Here is a 26,781-nt window from a genome sequence, read left to right as displayed (position 1 = left end):
AATGTTATAATATCCGGATCCTGGTATATTTTGTATAGTTCAGAGTTGTATCGTCTTCGCCATATTCCGTTTTCTTTTGTGCCCTTATATATGTGTCGCAAGATTTTTCTTTCGAAGGTGGCTAACAACGTTTCCTCTCTTTTAGTAAGTGTCCAGGTTTCTGAGCCATATGTGAGTACCGGTCTTATTAGGGTTTTATATATTTGGCATTTTGTCTTTCTTGCGACGTTATCTGATCTTAGGTGTCTAATTAAGCCATGGTAACATTTATTTGCAATAAATATTCGCCTCTTCACTTCCTCCGTAACGTTATTATCAGACGTGACTAGGGATCCCAAGTATATAAAGTTTTTTACCTCCTCTATGTTGTATTCTCCTATTGTTATATTTTGTGGCTGTGTTATTTCTGCGTTTTTTCTTACCTGCATATATTTTGTTTTGGTCTGATTGATTTTAAGACCACTATTTTGTGCAGCTCGTTCTATTTGGTTGTATGCCTCTATCATTTCTCTTCTTGATCTTGCGATTATGTCAACATCATCTGCAAATGCTAGTATTTGCACGCTTTTATTAATGATTGTTCCTCGTGTATTGACTGTTGTGTCCCTCAGTATTTTCTCGAGCACGATGTTGAACAAGATGCATAATAGAGCGTCTCCCTGGCGTAGTCCCTTTTTCACATCTATTGTTTCCGTTAATTCATTTTGTATCCGGATTCTACTTTCTACTTTTAGAGATTCTTTTATCAGTTCTATTAGTTGTGTTGGTATATTAAATTCTTTCATTGCTTTTATTAAGAATTCTCGGTTTATATTGTCATATGCGCTTTCAAAGTCTATGAAGAGATGATGGGTGTCGATGTTATATTCACTTTAGCTTATAAACATTGATAATAACTTTGCTATTTTTTATGTCGAAGCTTGTAAGTAGGTCAATGAACAGCTGGTCAAAAAACACACTTTCCAAAAAAAACAGAGCCTTCTATGACTAATAGGAAACAAGACAACATTTTTTCTTAAAATCATATTTCCATTGTTTATTTAACATTATGAGTAGCAAGAGTATATAACATTATTTATTAACATTAAGAAAAAGTGATGGTACTCGTGATTGATAATGTCTCATGTCCTTAAAACTTTTCTCAGAATCATTCATACACGAATTTAAAAGAGGTGTGAATTTCAGATGGGTGGCATTCAATTCGGATTTCGAAACGGATTGGGAACACGCGAAGCTCTTTTTGCCTTAAATGTGTTAACACAACGATGTAGAGACATGAATGTAGATGTATATGCATGTTTTATTGATTATCTAAAAGCATTTGACTGCGTTAACCATCAAAAGTTGATCGAAATTCTGAGAACAACTGGAATTGACGAACAAGACTTGCATATTATCTCAGAACTATATTGGCACCAAACGGCAACAATTGAAATAGAACACACAACATCCGAAGATATACGAATCCGACGAGGAGTGCAAGGTTGCGTCTTATCACCGCTATTATTTAATCTGTATTCAGAATCTATATTCAGAAAAGCATTATACGTGGTTCAAGGTGGAATCAAGATTAACGGAACCAACAAAGACAACATCAGGAACGCTGATGATACCGACCTAATAGCAAGCAACGCACAAGAACTACAAAATATAATAAATGCGGTAGTTCGTCATAGCGAAATGTTCGGTTTACATCTAAATGTTTCCAAAACTAAAGTTCTAGTATTTTCATTGATACCAACAAACGTACATTTGTATGCCAAGGGACAAATAATAGAACAAGTAACTTTCATAAAATATTTGGGAGCAAATATCAACAGCCAGTGTAATCCAAAAAAAGAAATACTATCAAGAATCGAACAAGCGAGGAAAACACTCATGAACATGAAAACATTTTTTACAAGATCTACCTTAGTCCAGAGCTCAGAATTCGAATGATCAGATGTTACGTTTTCTCTGTTTTGCTGTATGGCTGTGAAAGTTGGACAATGGACTCTGAAACAGAAAAAAGAATATATGCCTTTGAAATGTATATATACAGACGGGTGCTGAGAATTCCATGAATACGAAAAGTTACCAATGTTGAGGTACTTCGGCGCATAAGTAAACAAAAAGAATTCTTCTTCTTCAGGTACCATCTCCGCTACGGAGGTTGGCAATCATCATAGCTATGTTAATTTTTGAGGCAGTAGCTCTAATAAGTTGTTTTGAGCTGAATCCAACCCATTCTCTCAGGTTCTTGAGCCATGAAATTCGTCTTCTTCCGATGCTTCTTCTGCCATCTATCTTTCCTTGCATTATGAGTCGCAGGATGCCATACTTCTCGCCCCGCATCACATGTCCGAGATACTGTAGCTTTCTTTCTTTAATTGTTAGTTCAGCTTCCTTCTCTTTACCTATTCTTCTCAATACTTCATTGTTCATAACTCTATCTACCCAGGAAACCCTCATAATTCTTCTATAGGTCCACATTTCAAAGGCGTTAAGTCGTCTCATTGTGTCTAGATTTAACGTCCATGATTCCACTCCATAGTATATTACACTGTATACGTAACATTTTGTTAGGCGTACTTTAAGAGCTAGTGTTAAATCTTTGCCACATAGGACCTTTTTCATTTTCATAAAATTAGAAAGTGCTTTTTCGATTCTCACTTTGATTTCTGTATAAGTGTTCCTAGGTAAGTGTACTTTTTTACTCTTTCGATCTGCTGGCCTTCTACTGTCAAGATTTCGTTAGTATTATGGTTGTTTTTACAAATTTTCATAAACTTCGTCTTTTTGATATTGAGCGAGAAAAGAATTACTCAGCATAATTAAAAAGAGAAAAATACAATTCATCTCTTAATGTTAATATACGATGGAAATATTATTTTAAGAAAAAAATGCTATCTTGGCATCATCTGTCATCTTCTGGTATAATATTAAAAAGTTCATCAGAAAAAAAGTCACCAACATCATATGGATCTAAATAAGGAATGCCGAAAAACAATTTTAAATATTTTAAACAGTTTGATTTTTATATTCCGAGGACAAACCTAATTTTTCGGTATCAATTTTGTGTTAAATGAAATTTGCAACAAAAAATAATAATGTCGGGCCACACTAACTTGGCTGCATTTTGAATTGCTATTTCAAAATCAGAAATTATTCGCTTCGGTTTGAAATTGAAATTCAAATCTGTACATATTGTTATTAATGTATCAAAAGTACTTTTGTGCAATTGCTGTGATTTATTTGTTAACAAATAAAATACTAGAGCAACATAAAAACCATTTTTGTAGCCATGTATAGTAAACATCTGACAAAAATATTTAGAACAGTATTGAAAAGTTCCATCTACATACAAAGAATCTTCATTACACAAAAAGTAAAGATTTGTGAAACAACTAAAAATTGCGGAATTATTTTTCGTAGAAAATATAAAGTTTTCATCTGTATTTGTTTTTAAATTTAAGTTCACAAACACTTGTAGAACTTCTTCCTGTGACTTGTGCAATGATGTGTGGATTTTCGTCTTGCAGCATAGATATTTCTTCGAACGCAAGAAATGTCTTTCGTCGTCAGCAGTAAATTGCTGAAATTTTCCTTCTTCAATTCCCTGTGGACAATCGTTAAAGGTCTTTCACATATATCTTCTACAGCTTTCCTATTTGTAGAATTACTAAAAATTTGCCGGTCAACATGGATATCTGGAGCATGATTATGCTCCACCCATGCTTTTTCAAGAATAACGTAATTTTCATTACCTTCTTTTGTGTACACTTTTTGTTCACACCCTTTTTTGATGCATCGCCGTCTAACTTTTCCATCTTTGGAGACATGGGCCATTGAATATTTATATTCATTAATAATTAATAAAAGTTCTCCCCTTTGACTAAACATAGTCGTTGGATTCGCCATTTTAAAAGTTAAACACTAACGGAGAAAACTATACCGTAATACTTGCAACTGAAGTAAATAACTGAAAATATTTATATTCTTACTTTCAACTATAATCAAATTTGGAATTTCCGGTCATTAAGACTTAATCCCCAACTTTCTCGGCGATGGGGCAGCAGGTACTTGTGATTAATGGGCCCAGGTAGTTAGTGGGGCAGTTAGATAACGCCGGTTTTTTCACCGGCTTTTCATAGATCCTACTTATAAGCGTGTGATATAAAAATTGTTAAAAGCTATTATAAATGTTTATAACCTAAAAGCCAGCCCTTTTTTAAACTGTTTTAATAAAAAATTAATAATATGTAGAAGTTTTCTTAATATACCTTAAAACTAAGCCTCAAAAATCAATTAAAATTTACAAAATACCTGTAGAGTTTCGTTTGTGTTTAAATAATCGCTCTCCGGGATAAACAAATTGAATAACTATTTGGTCGATCTAGTTGAAATTTAGCGCACTTTAATAACTCATCAATTGCCATAATTTCAAGCAGTTATTTGTGGCGTACAAAACCGAATCTATATAAAAAAATTACAAATTGTACCAAATATAAATCAGACGTACACCCGGAAAGAAAAGTACTATACGGTGACAGTCTGGGAATGGCTCGCGGCTAGACAAAACAGTGGAGATGGTCGTGCGGTCCACAAAACAAAAAAATCCGAAGTTATATCAGGGGCGCCAGGTAAATTGGCCCACAGCCTTCCCTACGTTGCTATTCAATAAACCACCAACTTACCAATAGGTTTACTACTAAAATACTAAGTAACAGTATACAACCTGAATAAATAAAAAAATAAATGAAATTGTCAGATTAGAATTTAGTCAATTTTAATAAATAGATTCCCAAGATAGTTGAAAATAAATACATACATATTACATATTACAATATTATTTAACTTTACCATAGGCTTAATAAAAAAATAATATAAAAATGCGGCTTCTGCTTGCCTAACAAAAATTCATAAGTTATTTCTACTTAACAGAACAAAATGAAAGGTAAGACGTGTCAAAAGTACCGGACGCTAAGGGGTGTGCGGTTCAATACCAACCAAAAAAAAATAATTAACGCAAATAGGACACCACGTGAGCTCAAGTGCGTGCGCAGAAAATAATATAAAAAAAATAAATCTCAAATATATAACCCCCCCTTAGACGCAGTTTACAAAATTAAAATAGGTATGTGTAAATATTGAATTAATAAAATAAACCGCAAATTATCTTTAAAAAAAATCTGTAAAGTATTTGTAAATATGAAAATAAAAACTAACAGCAAATAATCTTTAAAAAAAAACTATTGTATTCCGCAAACCAAATTAGACGGTGCTTAAATCTTCCGTTGAAAATTAATTATCGATCCATACCTCGAATATTCATATACTTCACCGCGTGGAATTCCAGTTATAGTTCAGCGTGTCTTCAATCCAAAATCCCATACGATTGCCGATGTACATAGACTTGTGTGACAATGTTGAAAAGTTGAAAATTACAGCCAGATGGAAAAATACGAAGAAGAAGAAGCAGAAAAAAACAAACAAACCAACCAACCAACCCTGAAGCAAGAAAACATTAATTACCATCTGTGTCTAAAATAATTATTTGGAAATAAATATATTGATTTTAACACTTTGTTTATCTGCCTTTTGGCGATAATGGAGCAATACAAAAAAAAACTTGTCTCCGAACTTGAATGTATGAAAACTGATAAAAATGTGAATAGCTTTTTAGAGATGGGATAAAAAAATAACTACAACTTTTTAATTAATTAAAAACGAAATGTTCTAACACTCACCCTTCTTAGCCAGATTAGGGGTTTGAAATATCCCAAATTGGACCGAAGCGTAGCCGGCTATTTGGACTCGTGATTAAGGCTAATTTCTTGATCTAAATACGACTCCCGGTATTCACGTGTACTGTAGATCCGCTTTTTTTAGCGAAATTGTGGATATTCCAAAAAAAACCCTTCCACGAAGGCAGCAAATCCCCTTGAATATCCACACGGTTCGGACTAGTCCAGATCCCACATGGAACAGCAGCAAAAGCAAAAAAACAAAAATGCCGTTTTTAATCTAGCCCAACCTTTCAGTAACACTCTCAAACCTGGAATCACTTTCTTTCCGTCGTCTTTCCGAACACTTGACAACTTGACACACGGAGGTCACCGAATAGTACCGAGATTCAAAAATTTCAATTTTATGATCCCAATTCTTCCAAGATAACTCTAGAAAGAACGATCTAAATTAGTTTCTTCACAAAAAAGAGGACGTGTTCCCTTAACTTCAGCACAATTTGCCAGACATTACCCCTATTTGAAAATTACTAATTTTATTTTCGCCACCTTGCTTATAATATATTATAGGCAACCGCTCTTACACGTCCTGAATTATTTAAATTTTGATAAAATAGAGGTGGGACTTTCTACTTTAAATTTGGAACGTAACAACACCTCCCTTTCCCAGAGGAAAATTTACGAGGAAAAACTAGACGAAGAAAATTTTCCCTCGCGCTAGCGACACACTACCTAAACTCTGAGCGAAGTCCACACAATCCACACAATCATCATCCACACCGTCTTCACCATGCGCAAGTACTTGGACAACGAAAGACATACCAACCTCAAACCACACGCACAAAGCAACAACTTACTTACAACACTTACTCCACTTCCACACAACAGTCATCTCTCATCGTATGAGATCAAGTAGAATAGTTTCAAATTCCAACGTCAATCTGACAACACTGATTTGGTCGGTTACTGGATGTTGCCCTTATTCGCGACCTCCCAGCTCTGGGGCATCGCTAGTACTTCACTATACCTCGCATAACATGAGTCCATAAGAAACTCTCCACCACTCGACTCTTACTGATACTGCGAGAAACATCTACCGAAACAGTAGTGTAATTCCAATTGTTCATTAAAATAAAAATGAGATAGGTCTTTCAGAATTTAAATCCGTATACAACGAAATTTAGTGAATCATCCAAAACTAAGCTATTATCCAACAAGATTCACCAAAACATAATTATGTGGCTTCGAAAAAATCCCAATTAAATAGAATGGCTTACTAACATCAAAACAAATCCCAACGCCATATCATCGAAGACAACATATTTCTGACCAAACCTAAGTGACATTCAATTCCATAAATCAAAAGAAATTAAGGCTACCGCAACCCTACGACTTCGTATTGGCTACCTAACACAAAAAAAAACGAATCGGTTGACCATCCAAATACATCCTAAGAACCGATCATAGCCAACACTCAGTCATCCTTCACGGACACAACAAAAAAAAATAAATACAACCAATTTCAGAAGAATTTACTTAGACTAGACAAAACTTTGCTAGTCCGTTCTACTCCGACCTAAATCCTATCGGGATCACCAGTCGGGTTACTAATCCTTAAATCCTTAATATTCCAAATACCTTGATCCTTGCCATTTTCATCCTCTAAACTATATGTCCAGGGGGAAACTTTCTTCTTCACGAAGTAGGGTCCTATCCATCTAGGAGCTAACTTTTTCGTGAAATATTTAGCGGCATCTGACAACACAAAATTTCTCCGCCATACTGACTGATGGGGCTGAAATTCCTCTGGACGTCTCCGTAGATTATAGGTCTTCTCACACTTAGCCGAAGCTTTATCTAAACGTTTTCTAACATCAACAAATAATTCCTGGAGTCCACGCGATCGATTATATCCCATTTTAGCTACTTCGTCCTCCGGGTCTCCGAGTTTGTCCTTTCGGGAAAAATCTCGTCCATCCACTACCATCTTCCGACCGAAATTTATGAAGTAGGGATCTTGACCAGTCGACTCGTGGTATGCAGTGCGCGTAGCACATGCTAGTTTGGCCAAATTTTCATCCCACTTCTTATGGTTGTCAGCTATATAAGTTGCCATCATTGTTTTAAGGGTTCGGTTATAGCGTTCAGATGGATTGCACTGTGGATGATACAACGCATTATAACGAACTGAGACACCATAGGTTTCCATCATTTTCTTGAAAATACCCGAAGTATACTGGACACCATTATCACATAGTAACAGACGTGGAACTCCAAATACGAGGAAAACTTCTTCTTCTATTTTCTTAACGACATGCACGGCTTTTGAGGATCGCAACGGAAATACCAAAGAAAATTTACTAAACACATCCATTACCACTAAGATAAACTTATAGCCTTGAGTTGATCTTGGGAAAGGTCCCATAAGATCGGTTGCTACTATCTCCCATGGTTGAGTAGCTTTAGGTTGAGGAGTCATAAAGCCTTTGGGCTTACCTTGTTCCACCTTATGCATGGCACACAGTGAGCAACGTCCAACGTAACGAGACACATCACTCCGCAGTTTCGGCCAAAAATACTTCTCGTTAATACGCTTATAAGTTTTCAGGATCCCCATATGACCTGCTAAAGGACTATCATGACACAACTTCAGCACTTCCAATCGTTGACCCTTAGGAACGACTTCCTTCCAATTGTCCGCTTCCTCGACCAAAAATCCATAACTGGGACGGATGTATTTATAAAGTTTGCCACCAGACATTCTCCACTGAGGATACTTCAAGGGATTAGACTCGATTTTTCTACAAAGTTTATCATACCAACTATCACCACTAGGAAGCGGTACAACCTCTTCAACCATATCAAGCACGGGAACTGACCGAGATAACAAATCGGGGACAACATGTTCTTTTCCTTTCCGATGCACAATCTTAAAGTCATATTGTTGCAATCTTACCGCCCATCGAGCTAATCTTCCAGTAGGATCCTTCAAATTTTGAAGCCATACGAGGGATGCGTGATCAGTCACGACCGTAAACGGAACACCCTCCAAATAAGGACGCAGTTTTTCGACTGCCCATAACACAGCTAAACATTCCCGTTCCGTCGTGGAAAAATTCCTTTCTTGACGCGTTAGTGATCTGCTCAGGAAACTAATTACTTCGTCACCATCCGGGCCTGGCTGCAATAACACGGCGCCCACTCCATATCCTGAGGCATCACATTGGACAACAAAAGGCAAATTGTAGTCAGGACAATTAAGTATCGGAGCAGAAACTAGACATTCTTTTATTTTCTGAAAAGATTCTTCACAACTCGGGGTCCAATTGAATTTTCTTCCTTTCTTCAATATCGCTGTAATTGGAGCTAGTAGTGTCGCAAAGGAAGGAATAAATCTTCGATACCAGGAAAATGTGCCTATGATGCTACGAACTTCCTTGACGGATGTGGGTGTTGGGATACGTAGCATAGCCTTGACCTTATCACCATCAACATGTAGTCCATTCCTATCAACCACATGACCCAAATACTTTAGTTCCGGTCTACAAAATTGACATTTATCCCAGCTAACGGTTAACTTAGCTTCTCTCAAGCGTCTAAAGACTTCCTCTAAGATCCTTACATGTTCTTCAATAGACTTTGTCACGATGACCACGTCATCCAAGTAAGTAAAAACATAGGGTTCCAACTCCGGACCGAGAACACGATCTATCAACCTCTGCCATGTAGCCGGGGCATTATGTAATCCAAAAGGCATTCTGCAAAACTGAAAAAGACCTCGACCAGGAACCGTAAAAGCAGTATAAGGTCTGGAAGCCTTAGCAACAGGTACCTGCCAATACGCCGACTTAATGTCTATGGTGGAAAGATAATGCGCGTTCTTCAATTTATTTAAAATATTAGAGATGTACGGTAATGGGTAGCCATCCCTCTCTGTTACGGCATTAAGCTTTCGATAGTCTACGCAGAACCTCCATTTTGGTTCTTCACCTTCTGGAACCTTTTTTTTCACCAAGAGAATCGGGGACGACCAAGCACTATTCGATCGCTCCACTACTCCTTTCGCCAACATATCTTCTAGCTCTTTATCAATATGGCTTTGGATTACTGGGGATACAGGATAGTAACGTTGTTTTATGGGTGCAGATTTACAAACAATCACATGCTCAGTGACATCAGTACAACCAAGAGAAGTGCCCATTAGTTCACGACTTCTATTAATAACTTCCTCCAATTGCGACTTCTCTGCATCGGTCAAAATAGTTTGACCTCGGAGATGATCCACTGAACCTACCATTGCTGGAGCGTCCGAAAAATACCATTCGTTATGCCTCAAATCTGGAACGATACCCATAACACGCCAAAAATCAGATCCTAAAATCAGAATGTGCGGTACGTCCAAAATAACTAATACTGGCAAGACACGCAAGCGATCCCTAACCATGAAAGGTACTAAACATTCCCCCAACGATTCACACATCTGACCATTCGCCACTCTACAAACGGTCTTCTTCGAAGTATCCAACTCTAAACCCAAGTTTTGTAAAAATTTCCAACCAGTTCTTCCTACAATGGTCTTTGAAGCACCAGAATCCAATAATCCCAAAATTTCCTTTCCTAAGACTTTAACTTTCAAATATGGACGTTCATCTCCTTCGGAATGATGTAAAATAAAGTCTAAAATAGGACGTAGGTTGGTCGAGTCAACGTCGGCAACACCTCTTCGACCAGTTAGGTGCGCTTCCTTCCGTTTCCCGAATTACACGAAGGACAAGTTCTGACTGTAAACCCTTCTTTCTTACACTTAAAACAGTGAACAGCCTCCTTCTTCATTAGACACCCTACTGCCTTATGGCCTGACTGATTACAACGATAACAGATTAAAGTCCTAAACTTTCCTCTAGCGGACTCCGATTCGGATGAAACAACAGGACCCTCACTAACACTACTACAACTTTCAGCATCCACACTGATATAAGCTAGGTCCTTTTCCAAAGTATTCATTTTCCTACTATTCGGTTCAACATAGTTCCTAATACAATCACGTCTTTCCTCCATACTGCGACATAGAACACGAAGTTCCTCCAAGGTAGCTGGCAAAGGATCACGTAATCTATCTTGATAGAACGGATGCAAATTCCTAATAACTATAGACAATTTAACTTCCTCTGGAACATGACAACGCAAGCGATTAAAGTAACTATTCATTATTGCCAAGTAAACTCCAATAGTCTCAGACGAATGCTGAGTTCTCCTCCGAAGCTCTTCAAAAAGCGCTTCCCCATGGTGAGCTGACAGGTACTCCCTACGAAACTCTTCAACTAATTCAGCCCAACTCCCTACACGTAGACGAACATCTTTATAAAACTGATAGGCTTTATCCGAAAATAAATCTATACCTGATTCCAAAAGTATACTATCTGGTACATGACGAGCGAGACTCAATTCATTCACCATCTCAAAAAATGCAGAAATAGACATACCCCTAGCAGAACCTGAAAACTTTTCTATTCCCCATTTATGAGGAAGTATCATCCCAGAAGAAAAACTAGAGACAGACCCTGAAAAAACATTATTACCAGCTTGTGACATCGCTCCAGGAGAAGAAGCATGAACTTGTCCTACCCCTGCCTGAAAAGACTGATTTAAAACCGAAATCACATCGAGCGCTACTGGTACCGAACCAGATCCGATTGGATGCTGCTTATCATGTAAATCCTGTGACAACTTCAAAATCTCAGCAAGAAAGTCTGACTTAACAACCTGGGCTGCGTCTGCATCGTCACCTGTTGGCAATACCATAAGATCAATTCTCCCCAAGACATGGTTAATCTGTGTCCGCAATCTCAAGGACTCAGCACAAGTAGGAGTTCCGGCAAACTTTCCAACAGCCGTATTCAGCTCCGCAAGTTTAGTCTCGATTGCAGTTTTATCCTGTGAAAAGGTGAATGGGTGCTCAGGATATCTAAAGCTTTCATTTGCTGCCTCACGACTAAGTGCATCAGACAGACTAGACCTCATAGACTCAACAGTGCCAGTAGACACTCCACGAATTTTGAGTTCATATTCCAGTTCCTCTTTCCTTAAGTAGTTGGGTACAAGTTTTCGCACCATCTTGCCAAAGTTCAAAATTTAAAAAAAAATGTATCAACCGAAAGGAGCAAATATTCAAACAAAATCAAGATATAAGTAAAAATATTAACACACAGGTACAGTTTACTTTATTAATGGGAGCAAACCAAAAGCAAAATAAAAGTAATAGTCGCTTTATTCAATCTATAAAATTTCACAAAAGATTTTCAAAATTTCATTGTTTCAGAACAAATTACAAGTCACAACATAATCTCAAAAAAAGATTTTACATTCCCTAACATAAGTAAGTTAAACCACAATGTAGAATTTCGAAGTCCAACTTCTCAAAAAAATAAATTTGAACTCCAACTGAAATAGAAATATTTCAAAGTCCTAATATATCCATAATTCTTCTAAGTTCCACAACACCACTTCAAAGTATCTTCTTTTAAGTTCCATTTTTGGCTTCTTCCAACTTCACGTCACACAAAAAAAAACTAGTAAGCACTTCTTGGCATACACTTCCACTAAACACGAAGTTCTAAGACTACTACTAAGTGCAAAACCAGTGGTAAAGTAAATAAATCAAAGTTAGTCAATTAAAGCCCAAACACGTTAGGTTAACTAATTAAAAGGAATCTACACAAGGGGTTGACGAAAAAAGGTTAATTAATTAAGGGCCCCACGTTGGGCGCCAAAATATGTGGCGTACAAAACCGAATCTATATAAAAAAATTACAAATTGTACCAAATATAAATCAGACGTACACCCGGAAAGAAAAGTACTATACGGTGACAGTCTGGGAATGGCTCGCGGCTAGACAAAACAGTGGAGATGGTCGTGCGGTCCACAAAACAAAAAAATCCGAAGTTATATCAGGGGCGCCAGGTAAATTGGCCCACAGCCTTCCCTACGTTGCTATTCAATAAACCACCAACTTACCAATAGGTTTACTACTAAAATACTAAGTAACAGTATACAACCTGAATAAATAAAAAAATAAATGAAATTGTCAGATTAGAATTTAGTCAATTTTAATAAATAGATTCCCAAGATAGTTGAAAATAAATACATACATATTACATATTACAATATTATTTAACTTTACCATAGGCTTAATAAAAAAATAATATAAAAATGCGGCTTCTGCTTGCCTAACAAAAATTCATAAGTTATTTCTACTTAACAGAACAAAATGAAAGGTAAGACGTGTCAAAAGTACCGGACGCTAAGGGGTGTGCGGTTCAATACCAACCAAAAAAAAATAATTAACGCAAATAGGACACCACGTGAGCTCAAGTGCGTGCGCAGAAAATAATATAAAAAAAATAAATCTCAAATATATAACCCCCCCTTAGACGCAGTTTACAAAATTAAAATAGGTATGTGTAAATATTGAATTAATAAAATAAACCGCAAATTATCTTTAAAAAAAATCTGTAAAGTATTTGTAAATATGAAAATAAAAACTAACAGCAAATAATCTTTAAAAAAAAACTATTGTATTCCGCAAACCAAATTAGACGGTGCTTAAATCTTCCGTTGAAAATTAATTATCGATCCATACCTCGAATATTCATATACTTCACCGCGTGGAATTCCAGTTATAGTTCAGCGTGTCTTCAATCCAAAATCCCATACGATTGCCGATGTACATAGACTTGTGTGACAATGTTGAAAAGTTGAAAATTACAGCCAGATGGAAAAATACGAAGAAGAAGAAGCAGAAAAAAACAAACAAACCAACCAACCAACCCTGAAGCAAGAAAACATTAATTACCATCTGTGTCTAAAATAATTATTTGGAAATAAATATATTGATTTTAACACTTTGTTTATCTGCCTTTTGGCGATAATGGAGCAATACAAAAAAAAACTTGTCTCCGAACTTGAATGTATGAAAACTGATAAAAATGTGAATAGCTTTTTAGAGATGGGATAAAAAAATAACTACAACTTTTTAATTAATTAAAAACGAAATGTTCTAACACTCACCCTTCTTAGCCAGATTAGGGGTTTGAAATATCCCAAATTGGACCGAAGCGTAGCCGGCTATTTGGACTCGTGATTAAGGCTAATTTCTTGATCTAAATACGACTCCCGGTATTCACGTGTACTGTAGATCCGCTTTTTTTAGCGAAATTGTGGATATTCCAAAAAAAACCCTTCCACGAAGGCAGCAAATCCCCTTGAATATCCACACGGTTCGGACTAGTCCAGATCCCACATGGAACAGCAGCAAAAGCAAAAAAACAAAAATGCCGTTTTTAATCTAGCCCAACCTTTCAGTAACACTCTCAAACCTGGAATCACTTTCTTTCCGTCGTCTTTCCGAACACTTGACAACTTGACACACGGAGGTCACCGAATAGTACCGAGATTCAAAAATTTCAATTTTATGATCCCAATTCTTCCAAGATAACTCTAGAAAGAACGATCTAAATTAGTTTCTTCACAAAAAAGAGGACGTGTTCCCTTAACTTCAGCACAATTTGCCAGACATTACCCCTATTTGAAAATTACTAATTTTATTTTCGCCACCTTGCTTATAATATATTATAGGCAACCGCTCTTACACGTCCTGAATTATTTAAATTTTGATAAAATAGAGGTGGGACTTTCTACTTTAAATTTGGAACGTAACATATTTACTGCCACAATTTTGAGTAGTTATATTACATGTCATTATGCAAAAATACAAAATTATTAACATTTATAAATTAAAATTGGGTAGTTTCCGGGAGTTGACTGTATACCATGTTAGTTAAAAGACTTAAAAATCGAAGTAAAAACTTCTGTTGCAAGTGAGATATTTAATTAAAAATGTAAACGATTTATAATAAAGTTCAGAACGTTTTCGGACTTACCGGTCCATCTTCAGTGAACTTTAAAGTACAGTTTGCCAACTCTCGCATACCCGTGCGAATGTGAAATTTTATTTTGAGTAGGGACATACTGTTCCCGGATAGTTATATCCAGTTTCATCGGATTATGCCGTTTAATTTAATACTTTTAAGTATTATATCTACAATTTAAACAAAACCAATGTTTGGTTCTGCAGTTAATAGCACAAGTACTCCATAGTTCACTGAAGATGAACTGATAAGTCCGAAAACGTTCTGCGCTTTATTTTAATACATTTGCATTTTTAATTTAATTTTTAATTAAATATTATATCACTTACAATAAAAGTTCTTACTTCTATGTTGAGTTATTTATAAATTACTTCAAAAATGATGGTTTTTTGCAGTTATTTCGGTCAATTGTTCATGTATTTTATTTTTGAAACTCCCCATATTAAAGAAATTTTCATGATTTGCAACTTTTATTTGAACCATTTTTCTCTAAAATATATAAGAAACGTTTTATAGACAAAAACTATTTTTTTCACTTTTTACGATTGTTTATTAAAAAAACAAAGCAAAATTAGCTGTACGTCTTCACATAATTATTGTCATCAGCTACCCCTCATATACCTTTGAACACTTGTATAAGATTGTTTCAACTTTTTTTCTTGTTTGATTGCGGTATAAGTCGCAGGTTTATGCAAATTAGACAAACGACACCGTCAAATTCAGCCTGAGGTAATCGCCAGAATCATGGAGAATTGGATATTTTGGACGCGCGTCATCCAGCGAAGCCGAGGCGGACGTCTAAACGGTCTTATATTCCATACATAATGGCATAGAGAGGCCTTTAAAACTAATAAAAAATTTTATCTCGCACACTTTGTTTTAACTAAGTAAAATTTATGAGGAAATAAGACATTTAATGAATCAAAAAGATCAAACATTGTCATAAAGTGTCACTAACAAACTTAAGGTCATTTAACTTGAAAAAACAGACTTGTACCTCTAAGAAAGCGTCCCAAAAATTGGAGAGTTAACTGCAAGCTACGTATGTGTGATAAATTTAAAGAAGATTTGAAGCAACGCACTTAATTAGAGATTGGTATTATTTATTTTTATATATAATTTTAGTTTTAATCAGGCTACAAATACAACCCCTCTTGTATTCCGACTAAACTTATTCCTATCAAATCATCACTTAACAATAACAATCCCTATTCTCTTGTGTTTTCCTAGCGTCGAGTTGCAGAAAGCTAACCTTGAGGCCCAAAACTCTCCCAGTACCGGCCAGTCCTCTAACACAAACAACAATAGTACCAATACCAGTGCCGCCTCTACCCTGACTAGTGCCATCCCCATTGCGCAGCTGTTAGCCAAGCCTGGCGCCCTCAATGCGTTAACTAGTCTTACCGCGTTGGGGGGGCTTACGGAGCTACTCAGCGGCCAAGGGGGCGGTCCTCCCTCCATCCAGACTACCGGTGTCCACCGTGCCCACAAGAGCTATACGCCCCGCATGCGTTCTCCCGGTGGTGGAAATGAAGGAAGCAGAATCAAGAATGATAGAAACAAGTTTACTCCGTATTAGGTGGCATATTTTAGTATTTACGTTTTGACTTTTCTAAATATTAGGTGTAACGTGTCACTGATTTTATACAGAATTTTTTAATTTAGTGTTAAAGGTTAAGTCTTGTTTCATTGATATGGGGCGATTATTTTTTAGCGCATATGGCATTCCTATTTACACTTATTCATAGAAAATCCTGCTCTCCTTATACACTTGGACCTCATTTTTTTTTTCTAAAACCGTACAAGTATACCAAACGTGATCTTACAGAAAGTATTGCGTTCGGCCCCGAGTTTCCTTTTTCACCAAATTAATTCAAGTTATTCGTTTTTATATTCTCGAGTTAATTTTCCTGATGTCCATATATCTACTTTTTATTCAAAAACTTTATATTTTTAATGTTGTTTTTTATGCTCTCTATAGTTTTGCTTATGTTATAATGTGTAAATAATAATCGCTTCATAACTCGAGTTTAAGATGCTATAGCGTTAGATCTGAGAAATTGTAGGGACCAATTTTTTAACAAAATATAAATTTAAAAAGGGGGCAAAACGATAACGAGGATTTTAATTTATTCACTAAAAATTAAGGGTAAGTGGCGGTAACGGTTAAAGGTTTTGTAACTCATACTTGAAGAAAATTTATATCTATTTGAGACTGTTTTGCTAGTCATACCTCGAAGATAGTATATCAGAACGTGTGCAGTGCAATTAAAAGCACACTTTGTATAAAATCAGTGACTTTGTATGTAAGTTTTAGTCTGTAAGGTTATATTATTTCATACTTTTTATATATGTTATTGTATAGGGTGGTTTAATTGGAAATACGGTTTTTTACAGTGATTTCATTTTAAAGAATCTTTCAATAGAAAAGCAAACCAATGACAACGTCAAACTGGTTAAAAAAAATATGAGAACCAGTTACTCAAACTAAAGTAGAAGTGAAAAACTATTTTGAGTTATATTATCTACTCAGTATTTAGCTTTTTATGTTACTATTGGACACGGCTAGTATATTATCTTTTATGCTTTTCATAATTTAAAGGGATACGGTCTCCATCCGTGCAATCGATTAATTTCTATGTCCAGGGAACTCAACTTTCCTTACTCCAAGTTCTAGTAAATTATCCTGCAGTATTCTTTCTTGCAACTACCATCAACTAGGCTTACTAGTGAATACTCTGCCGTAATAATAGTATCTTCGTAGAGGAAAGACAGTGTTTCTCGCTTGTTCCAACTCGCCAAAGATCACTCCTGGTATTTCCTTGAACAAATTTCTCTTATGACATAACTCTCTTCTATAGTATACTTCTTTAACTCGGGACAAGCTGGTTTTCCTATGTTTTGGCACAGGTATCATTTCCAAATTTTTATTTGTGCCATTGTATTTTGCTTAATTTTATTTTCTTCGTTTATTTGGAGATTTTACGAATCATTTCAGCACTTATAATTCGAGCTTTAAGCGGTCCATGCTTGTTCTGGGACTCTCCATTAATTTCGAGTCACTCCTCTTTATGAGCTTCTTCCTGTATGATATAATCATCAAATATGAAAATTCCTTATATTTGATCGTTTACAGTGTCAAATGACTTAAATAGTCTATGAAGTTGGATCTTTGTAAAGATTTATACATACACATCTACTGAATCTGATTGTTATCTTCTGTGCATCTTGAATCATTGATTACTTTTTTTTGTCTTGTTTATATATTCTTGTGTATTGTTCGATTGTGTATGTGTCCATTTTTCATTTTAAACAGAACAGAAAGATATTGAGGCATCTATTACTGATTTTACTTGAAGATTGTTTGGTTCAGGGCATTCAGAGTTTTCTTTTACATTTCTGGTATTTTTTCGTTTTATCCATTATACGGATTTTCTTTCATTTTCTATTTGGTTTCCCATATTTTTTTACTTTCTCCCTCTGTATTACTTATCTCTTCGTCTACCCATTCATTCCACATATTCAGTCTGCCTCTTGGTTCTTTACGTGGTGGTGTGTAGCTACTTTTGTTTGGAAATAAATCTTCCTCTCGTATTAATATTGCATAGATAATATATTCCTGTGATATAAACAACAACACCACAAAAATTATTTGAAAACGGTGTTACTACTCAAAAGAAATGTTTTGCTTTTCTTGTAACATATTTGATTATTTGTGCCAAAGATTTTAGAAAGGTTTTATCCTTTTTTTTATTATTTTTTACTTGCCAACTCAAGTTTAAGTTCAACGTATTTTTATATAGATTAACACCCTATACTTATATAAAATTGTATACATTCGTTTGTAAATTACTATATTCGACTTATAAATTTATTAAATGTCATCTTTATGTTGTTTTTATTGCGTATATGTTGTCTCCTGATGTTTGGATTGAAAAATATAGCTAAAGAAGGTGATAGTGAAGACAGGGTAATAAGATTTTTATATAAAATGCTATATGTGTTAGTTTTGCAATGGTCGATCTTATCCCTTGGTTTCTTTTTCTCCTTTTCTGTTGGTCCATTACTGTAAGGACTAAATGCTGTAAGACTCTAATAACACTGCAACCAATGTGGCAGCTGTAGCTCAGTTACTGTGCTTACAGAGGGCATGTTAGGCCGTCTTATTATTATTACTGCAGCAAATTACTAACAGTAAGTTCTGTAGAAACTGCCTTAGTGTCAGGCACGACAGTATACACATTATATTGCTTTCTGTACATACGATACCATATATATATATATATATATATATATATATATATATATATATATATATATATATATATATATATATATATATATATAACATATGAGGACATTATAAGGGGACTCTGGGTATATACCTTCAGTCTAGAATACGCTGGTTTCTCCCCTTCGAATTGGGTATGTATATTACGGAATACAAAAGCAATGAGCAAGTGCATTCTAGTGAAATCTATTTTGGTGGTGAAATAAAAGAAGAAAATATCGCATACATATTTAATTCTAAGCCATCTATTTCTACAAAATTAAAATATGCGACGTGGCCCGTACGACAACAATTTTTTATTGAAAGTAGAGAATAATTAAAGACGTGATTATAAAAAGCGACAAATAACTAACGAAATACTCGATGGTCAATACAATAATATAAAACTGTAAAAATTTTACAGTGACAAATAACAATCAATATAACGCACAAGGAATAATGTACCTAAAATTTAATGAATGAATAGATTCAGGTGAAAGGCGTCAAAAAGACATAAATAACAGTAGAATTTAAGAATGCGATTGTTGACGAACTGACGGCATAAAACCATAATACAAGCAATAGATAATTAATATTATAAAAGTGATATAAAGATTAAAAGTATCTGAATATGTATAATAATAAAGTAAATTATCAATAAATCTCAATTAACAGTGAAATAAATAAAGCTTGTTAATTAATGCGCACAAAATACAATCAACCATAAATATACTAATAAAAGCAAATCAAAAATATTGAAACGATTAAGAAAAATTTGTTAGATTCACGTATTTCCCGTCCTGTATAAAGTTTGGATTTGAGTGTTGCAATTATATATCCGAAGGAATGTTTTTTTATAAACATCTTAAAATCTCCTAATGGGAGCACTTTAGTTCTCTTGGTATAGAATAAACAAAATTTTAAAATTTTTATTTTAAAATTTTCGATTAAGAATTTTATCTAGCCTAGAAAGGGGTTGGATGTGCGATTTCGCCACTCAAGATACCGACTAAGCGTTCTGATGAGCCGGTAGTCATGGCATTCTAAAGGCTTTGAGCACTTAGAACCAACAATTTCCACTTCAATATATTAAAAGTGGAGTAAAAATTTCTTCTTCATTTACTTACCTAAGTAGGGGAGACCGGGGAGAGTTCGGACCATTTTTAAAAATTAATTTTTATTAGAAAAGTGTATTGATATATTTACCTTTTAAAGTAGTTAACTTAAGCTTCCAAGGTTCAGGCATAACCAATCAAGAGCAGAATATATCAAATCAATAAATTAACAACAAAAATAAAAAAATATTGCAGGGGGTCATTTGTCCGAAGTCTCCCCAGAAACGGGGAGACTTCGGACTAGGAACTGGGAGACTTCGGACAGTACTGGGAGACTTCGGACAGTACAACATATGTTACTTATAAAAATGTATTTAAAAAAAATAGACATGTTTAGATATTAAAAAATTAATGCAATGAATAATCTTCTAAATCTGTATTAAAATAGATCATATTTTCATATCTTTGACGTGTATCTTTCAAGGGCTTCGGTAAAATACATTTTATGTCTTCAAATATAACAAAAGCATCTTCTTCAGTGGAGATAAACCGATTAGAAGTGGCATGTTTTTTATAAAATTTTACGTCGTATCCTTTTATCTGTTTTTCCTGAATTTCTGCAACATAGTGCCGAAATGTAGCTGGTGTTTTTCCATAAACTCTGGCAATTATAAACTGACCATTTGCAATATTTGTTTCTTCTGTATCCACTTCGTCATCTTGCTCTATGAAGTCAGAGGATTTTTCATTGCTCATTATGTCTTCAGAGGAAGAAGAAGAAGATGTTTCAACAATTTTTTTAGTGACTTTCTGTCTTTTTTTAGGATTTACTTTCCTTGTAACAGATCGTTTTAGTTTCCTGTTGGCAATTTCGTCTTTTTCTGGAGTATCCGTGGCAATGATACATTTGCCCTTAGGCCTCCCTCTATTTGATGTTTTACGTTCTGGCGCCTTGGGAAACGGTCTAACCATTTCTGGAGAAATGATGTTTGGAGAAGTTGAGTGACTCGGAGAAACTAAAACTTTGCTTGGCCCCGGTTTGGACAAGCTATCAAAATCTCTTTTTCCGAGTTCCGGTTCTGTAGTAGGCATTGGTCTATCTGTCACGTAAGAAGATAAGAACTCTTCTTCTCCGAATATATTCCTGTCAAAAGGCCAAATACCTGTACACTTGAAACCACTTTTAATATTAACTGGATTGGCAGCTCTGTCCCAAGCAGAAGAACAAATAGCAGGCAAGTCATATATAGAAAGTGTCTGACCAGGATTAGACAACATCCAGGAATTAGCACCATCATTAAAAAACTTTTTGAAAGGACCAAACACTGTTCGGTCCAAAGGTTGTAACTTATTAGAAGTATGAGGTGGTAGTGTCAAAACAGTAATTCCATTTTCTTTGCAGTAATCAAGTCCCTCCACTGAGAGATGGGACTCGTGGTTATCCATGATTAGTAAAATTTTATTAGTATCAGAGCAGAGTGTATTTTTGACAACATGTTTAAGTACTTTCAAAAAATTATCACTTGTCATCCATCCTGAAGGAGATACTAATCCTAAAGCAACTTGAGGAACCCCTTTCATCATGCGGTTTTCATCAAAACGTTGCCGTGGGAATACCCATATAGGAGGCAATGCTTTTCCATCAGCAGAAATTATGCCCACTTGTGTAACTAATTCTCCACGTTCACGTGAGGTCACCTGCCCTATTTGATGTTGACCTTTTCTTCCAATTATTTTAGGTACACGCTGAACTGTAGTAACCCCAGTCTAAAAAATAAGTGATATTAATTATCAAAATAACTAAACAAAATTGTTAATTGACTCACTTCATCTAAATTGAAAATCGCTGAAGATCCAAAAGAATGACGACGTAAAACTTCTTCTAATTTATTTTGAAACGTCTCAACAGTAACTTTGTTAAAACTCGTCATTCTAGCGAGACTAGTGGCTTCAGGTGTTCTAATAGATAGTACAGGATGACGTTTCATGAAACCTGAAAACCAGTCTGTTCCAGCTTCTTCATTTTCGCTCCATGTAGTAGGCATTTTAACATGGTTTTTCTTGGCAAATTCAAAAGCTAAACGTCTTGCAGCTTTAGGCGTTAGTCCATGAAACATGGAAGAACAATCTAATAAATATTTTTCAAGCATTTTTTCCATTATATCGGTAAACACTTGAGATTGCTTGAAATTTGGAGAGAATGTTACGTTGTCTATACCCACAGCTCTAGCTTTCTTTATGTAATCTAGAAGACTAGATTTAGGAACGCCGTAGGTTTTGGCGCTATTCCGAATGCTCAATTTGCCGTCAAGCACCTCTGATGTGGCATTTTTCATAGTGTCTGCAGAAAATTGTCGTTCTGTTACCCTTGTATATGTACGGGGCATTATGAGCTGTAAGAGAAAAATAGAATAACTACAGATCAGGGGAGACTTCGGACACACAGGGGAGAGTTCGGACACTGTGTCCGAACTCTCCCCTAATGCAAACATTGGTAATACAATGGGTTTATAAAAAAACTTACCTAAATATTGCAACAACATAAACGCAAATTAATGAAATAAGTATAGTAGATTACAGCACCAAAGTTTTATACGTGGTAAGTCTATGTATTTTAAAATATATCTTCTGGATTGCACCGATATTTTTAGAACAAAACTCGACAAAACACTTCACAATAGATAACTCTGTGACTACGACCGAAATCACAGCTGTCAATACATAACCTATAATTATGTACAAATAAGGTTGTGTTTACCAAATGACAACAGTGCATCTTCAAAAATGTGCGAAATTCAAATGTGTCCGATGTCTCCCTGTGTCCGAACTCTCCCCGGTCTCCCCTATGCCTGTAGATACATTCGTTTTTTTTATGTTTTTGATTGCTGAGAAACCTGTCATGTTTTGGTTATTGTTGGAAAACAGTATTTATTCTATTTACAGAACCAGCATATCAACAGTGAAAGTAAGTTAGAGAGAAATTTATATTAAACTTTCTATAAAGATGTAAAAACGGTATTAATTCAGATTGTAAGATCGTAAATTAATATGCCCAAAGTAAATCTCTGTTTTAATTGATAAAAAATATGGCTTGTACGTTACAATTTTGTATTGTTTTTAATTTCTCCAACAATCTTCTTGTCTCTTGGACCACGAATAAATGTTTGCTAAACGAACATAAGGTGTAACTGTAATCAATACTGTTTATTTGTCTATATATGTATTTTGGTTTTGAGGTTTGTTTGTCCCTCACAAAAAAAAACAAACTGGCTCCCTTTTGGCAATGTTTTTTAACTTATTTTCTGTCCTTTTTAGCAAATTATTTATGGTTTTTTTTGTTTAGCTAGTTTAACTAGTAGCTATTATCTCCCTAATTTTTCTTCTTTTTAATTTTTCTTTTGTTTCTGAGCTAGTAGGAATGTTTAAACGAACCACGCTCACATTTCTTCCAATTCTGAGCAACGCGAACTTGTATATTTCGTGGGCCTCAAATATCACCAACATTTGTACTGCTACACTAATTTTGGCGCAACGCGTTGGGCGCCAAATTAGTGTAGCACATTAAACGTTGAGGCACACAAAATGAAAGAGGCCGCGTTGATCAGAATCAAAAGAAATGTGGGCGTGATTCTTTGGATCATTCTTACTAGCTCAGAAACATAGGAAAACTTGAAAAGAAAAAAAAATAAGGGACGTGATAGCTACTAGAACTAAATTGATAATATGGGATAATCAAAGAAAAATCATAAAAAATTGTCCAAAAGAAGATCTTTTTTGTGAGAAACAATGAAACCTCAAAACCAAAATACATATATAAACAATTAGCAATAAACAATGACCAAAATACATATATAGACAAATAAACGGTATTAATCACAGTAGTTACCTTGAATATTCGCTTAGCAAACATGTCAGCACATATTTATTCGTGGTCCAAGAGAAGAGAAGAGTGTTAGAGAAATTAAAAGCAATACAAGATTGTAACGTACAAGCCATATTTATTATTAATCAAAACAGATTTAATTGGACATAAATTTGCTTCTTACGAACAGAAATGTCCATCACAAATTAACACCTTATTTACATCTTTATAGTAAGTTCAATATAAATTGAAGTAAATGTTATTGAAAAAATTTAAAATTTACCACAGCCAATAATATATCATGATGTCCTATTTTAGTTCTTAATCTACATACAAAATTTACAGTTTGTACAAAAAAATAGTGATCGAAGCCAAAAAAAATACGGAATGTACTCTTTTAAAAAGCACTAACAGTGCACGACACTGGGTACATAAAATGTCAAAGAAAAATATAAATGATACATGCGTTTCCCCCCTGTACAGATAACCATCATTAAAATACTCAGTAAAGCTATTTAATCTGCATTTGCAGAATACAAAAAAATTAGCCAAAAACTTACTGACTGCATTATTTGTTTTACTTAACTTGTTTCCACTGTAGACATGTTTCTTCAAAAAGAATAAAGACTGTTTCCCAATAATAACCAAACCGTGGCAGGTTTCTCAGCATTCAAAAACAAAAAAAAAACAAATGTATCATACTGTAATACTTCGGCAAGTTAACAAGAAGAAATTGTCACTCATGTTTTAATACACTTAACTGGAAATTGTTGGTTCAAAGCCCTTAGAACTGAAGAATGCCAGGACTATCAGCCTATTTGAACCTTTCGAAGACGACAAATTTGATTTCCACTTAAACTGAAATAGGTTGATCGGTGCGTTAATTACTTTACTTCTCACGCCGGTCTCAATTGAAAATCTCCCGAAAAGGCTGTTTGTACTGAGTAAAATAAACATGAGAACAACAGGAGAACTAATCTGCTCCCATTAGAAGAAAAAAGCATCCCTTCGAATATATTATTGCATCACTCAAATCCAATTTTTATACAGGATGGGGTTTGAAATACGTGAATTAAATTTTTTTTTGATCGTTACAATATAATGCATAAATAATAATGAAATTAATACAATTATTAATACAAGTCTATCAAAAAACAGGATGAGTGAAATTTCGTAGACACAATAAAGTTAATACTTGGTACAAGGCTACTCAATATAAAATATAGGTCAGCACAAACAATTACAAACTTGCAACAAATAATTTTATAATAATAAAACAAGTTTACACAAGTAAAGCTACTCGTGTATTAGAAAAGATATAATGTATATGACTTGTACGTTACCACATGGAGCGGCTTCTGGCGCAAGGAATTGCGAACACCAAAAAACCAACTTTAAATTATATGATTTATTTAAGGCCCAGATTATCGGTGATTTTATTTCTTTTATATTTTGAAATGAAAATAGATGTATTTTTTCATTTTTACTGTCCTGCATTACGTGTAATTTACATGTACTTTATCAACCACATAAAGATGACTCTTTTCTTTTTCGTTTATTTTATGTTTAGTTTGGGATAATATTTAGTTCAAACTACGTATGCCTATTTTGGGCAGCTTAGAGTTAACATATCAGTTGCGTTGAATGTTGACTGTAGAAAAGTTAATTTATTTTAAATACAGGCGACTGTAGAACATATTTAACTTTTGAATACAGAAAAAACTGTCAAGAGTAATGATACTACAAAAAGAAACGGGTCAATAATTGAAAATTTAAACAAATTTCATTTAAGATTATTATATATAAGATTCACGATGAGAAGTACTAGTGAATATAGACACTTCTGATTAGGAATTTATTGCCTGACAATTTTCCAGAACTGTCACGTTTTCTTCTATGAAATTTAAACAGCGTAATTTAAAAATTCGTATATGTTATCAGCTCGTGTAGTGATGTAGGTTATGACGGTTTCATGGCTCGGTTAGCTGATAGGCGCTTTTCACTATGTGCAGATTATAAAGTTCTAGGTTCTACCCCGGGCTCAGTCAACAATTGTAATTTCCAAGGTAATTGTTATAAAATTCTTAGTAGATATACGAGTTGTTGATCTAATAAGCAAGCGATTGGGAGTATTTTCTCCAACTTCATTGTGTACTGCTACTTGTTCTCATTATCAATGCACACTCACGTCATCTACAGTATATTGAACCCACATTGTACATTGTTGTAGATCATGACTTCATACAAATATTTTCATAAATATTTCTATTTTCAAAAGTTAAAAGTTTAACGTGCTTTTAGTTCATTCCGTAGTTTGCTAACTATAAACAAAACTTTATGTTTATTAAAATTACGTAGTTCGTTAGTTTGAGTTAATCTAATATACTACTTTGTGATTAGGCACTTATCATGAGTTAAACAATTTTAGGTGTTTCAAATTACATAATAAATGTACAATAGCATAATATGTTTTCATTTTTGAATAGGGAATCTTCAAAAATTACACAGGCTGACAAAATTTTACCAATATTCGGACCCAGAGATCAGAATATACTTTTCGGGTTTTTTATGCGCTGAATTTGAATCTTAGCTCCAAATTGGCTCTGGTTTCTAAGATATGCTAACCTATTAGGAAGGTAATGAAAAATGACACTTTTGAGAAAACTATTATTTAAAGAAAAAGAAGCGTGGGTTAGTTTTAAACAAGTTGTCCACAATTTTTTAGGAAATCATTGGAATTTAAAATATAAAACAATCGTAGTAACAATGCTAAAAGGTTTTCAAAAACTAGGCTGTTGATGAGCTTCAAATTGCACTTTCGGTTTTCTCATTTAAATTATTTCCCAGAAAATGTAGGTGCATTCTGAGAAGAGATGGGAGAGCGATTTCACCAACACTTCAAGCAGAATTCAAGTCATCTTCAAGTTCGTGAGGATGTAC

At 34.7% G+C, this 26,781-nt stretch overlaps 1 protein-coding gene across 3 annotated transcripts in view; it reads left to right on the top strand.

Moving 5' to 3' along the window:
- The window catches only part of mub (poly(rC)-binding protein mub), a 413,814-nt gene that overhangs the window by 374,105 nt on the left and 12,928 nt on the right, over nt 1-26,781 (top strand). For 2 of the 3 annotated variants that reach the window (XM_072540672.1, XM_072540671.1), the window contains one exon: nt 15,885-18,538. The exons of the other annotated variant lie outside the window; for it this stretch is intronic. In XM_072540672.1, coding sequence (XP_072396773.1) covers nt 15,885-16,233 — 349 coding nt within the window. In that variant the 3' untranslated portion in view covers nt 16,234-18,538. Of the gene's footprint in view, nt 1-15,884; nt 18,539-26,781 lie in introns of those variants that run through there. 3 annotated transcript variants of the gene reach the window in all.

Source organism: Diabrotica undecimpunctata, chromosome 8, assembly GCF_040954645.1.
Source record: "Diabrotica undecimpunctata isolate CICGRU chromosome 8, icDiaUnde3, whole genome shotgun sequence".
Classification (NCBI taxonomy): Eukaryota; Metazoa; Arthropoda; class Insecta; order Coleoptera; family Chrysomelidae; genus Diabrotica; species Diabrotica undecimpunctata.
This window is presented reverse-complemented; position numbering and strand designations above follow the sequence as displayed.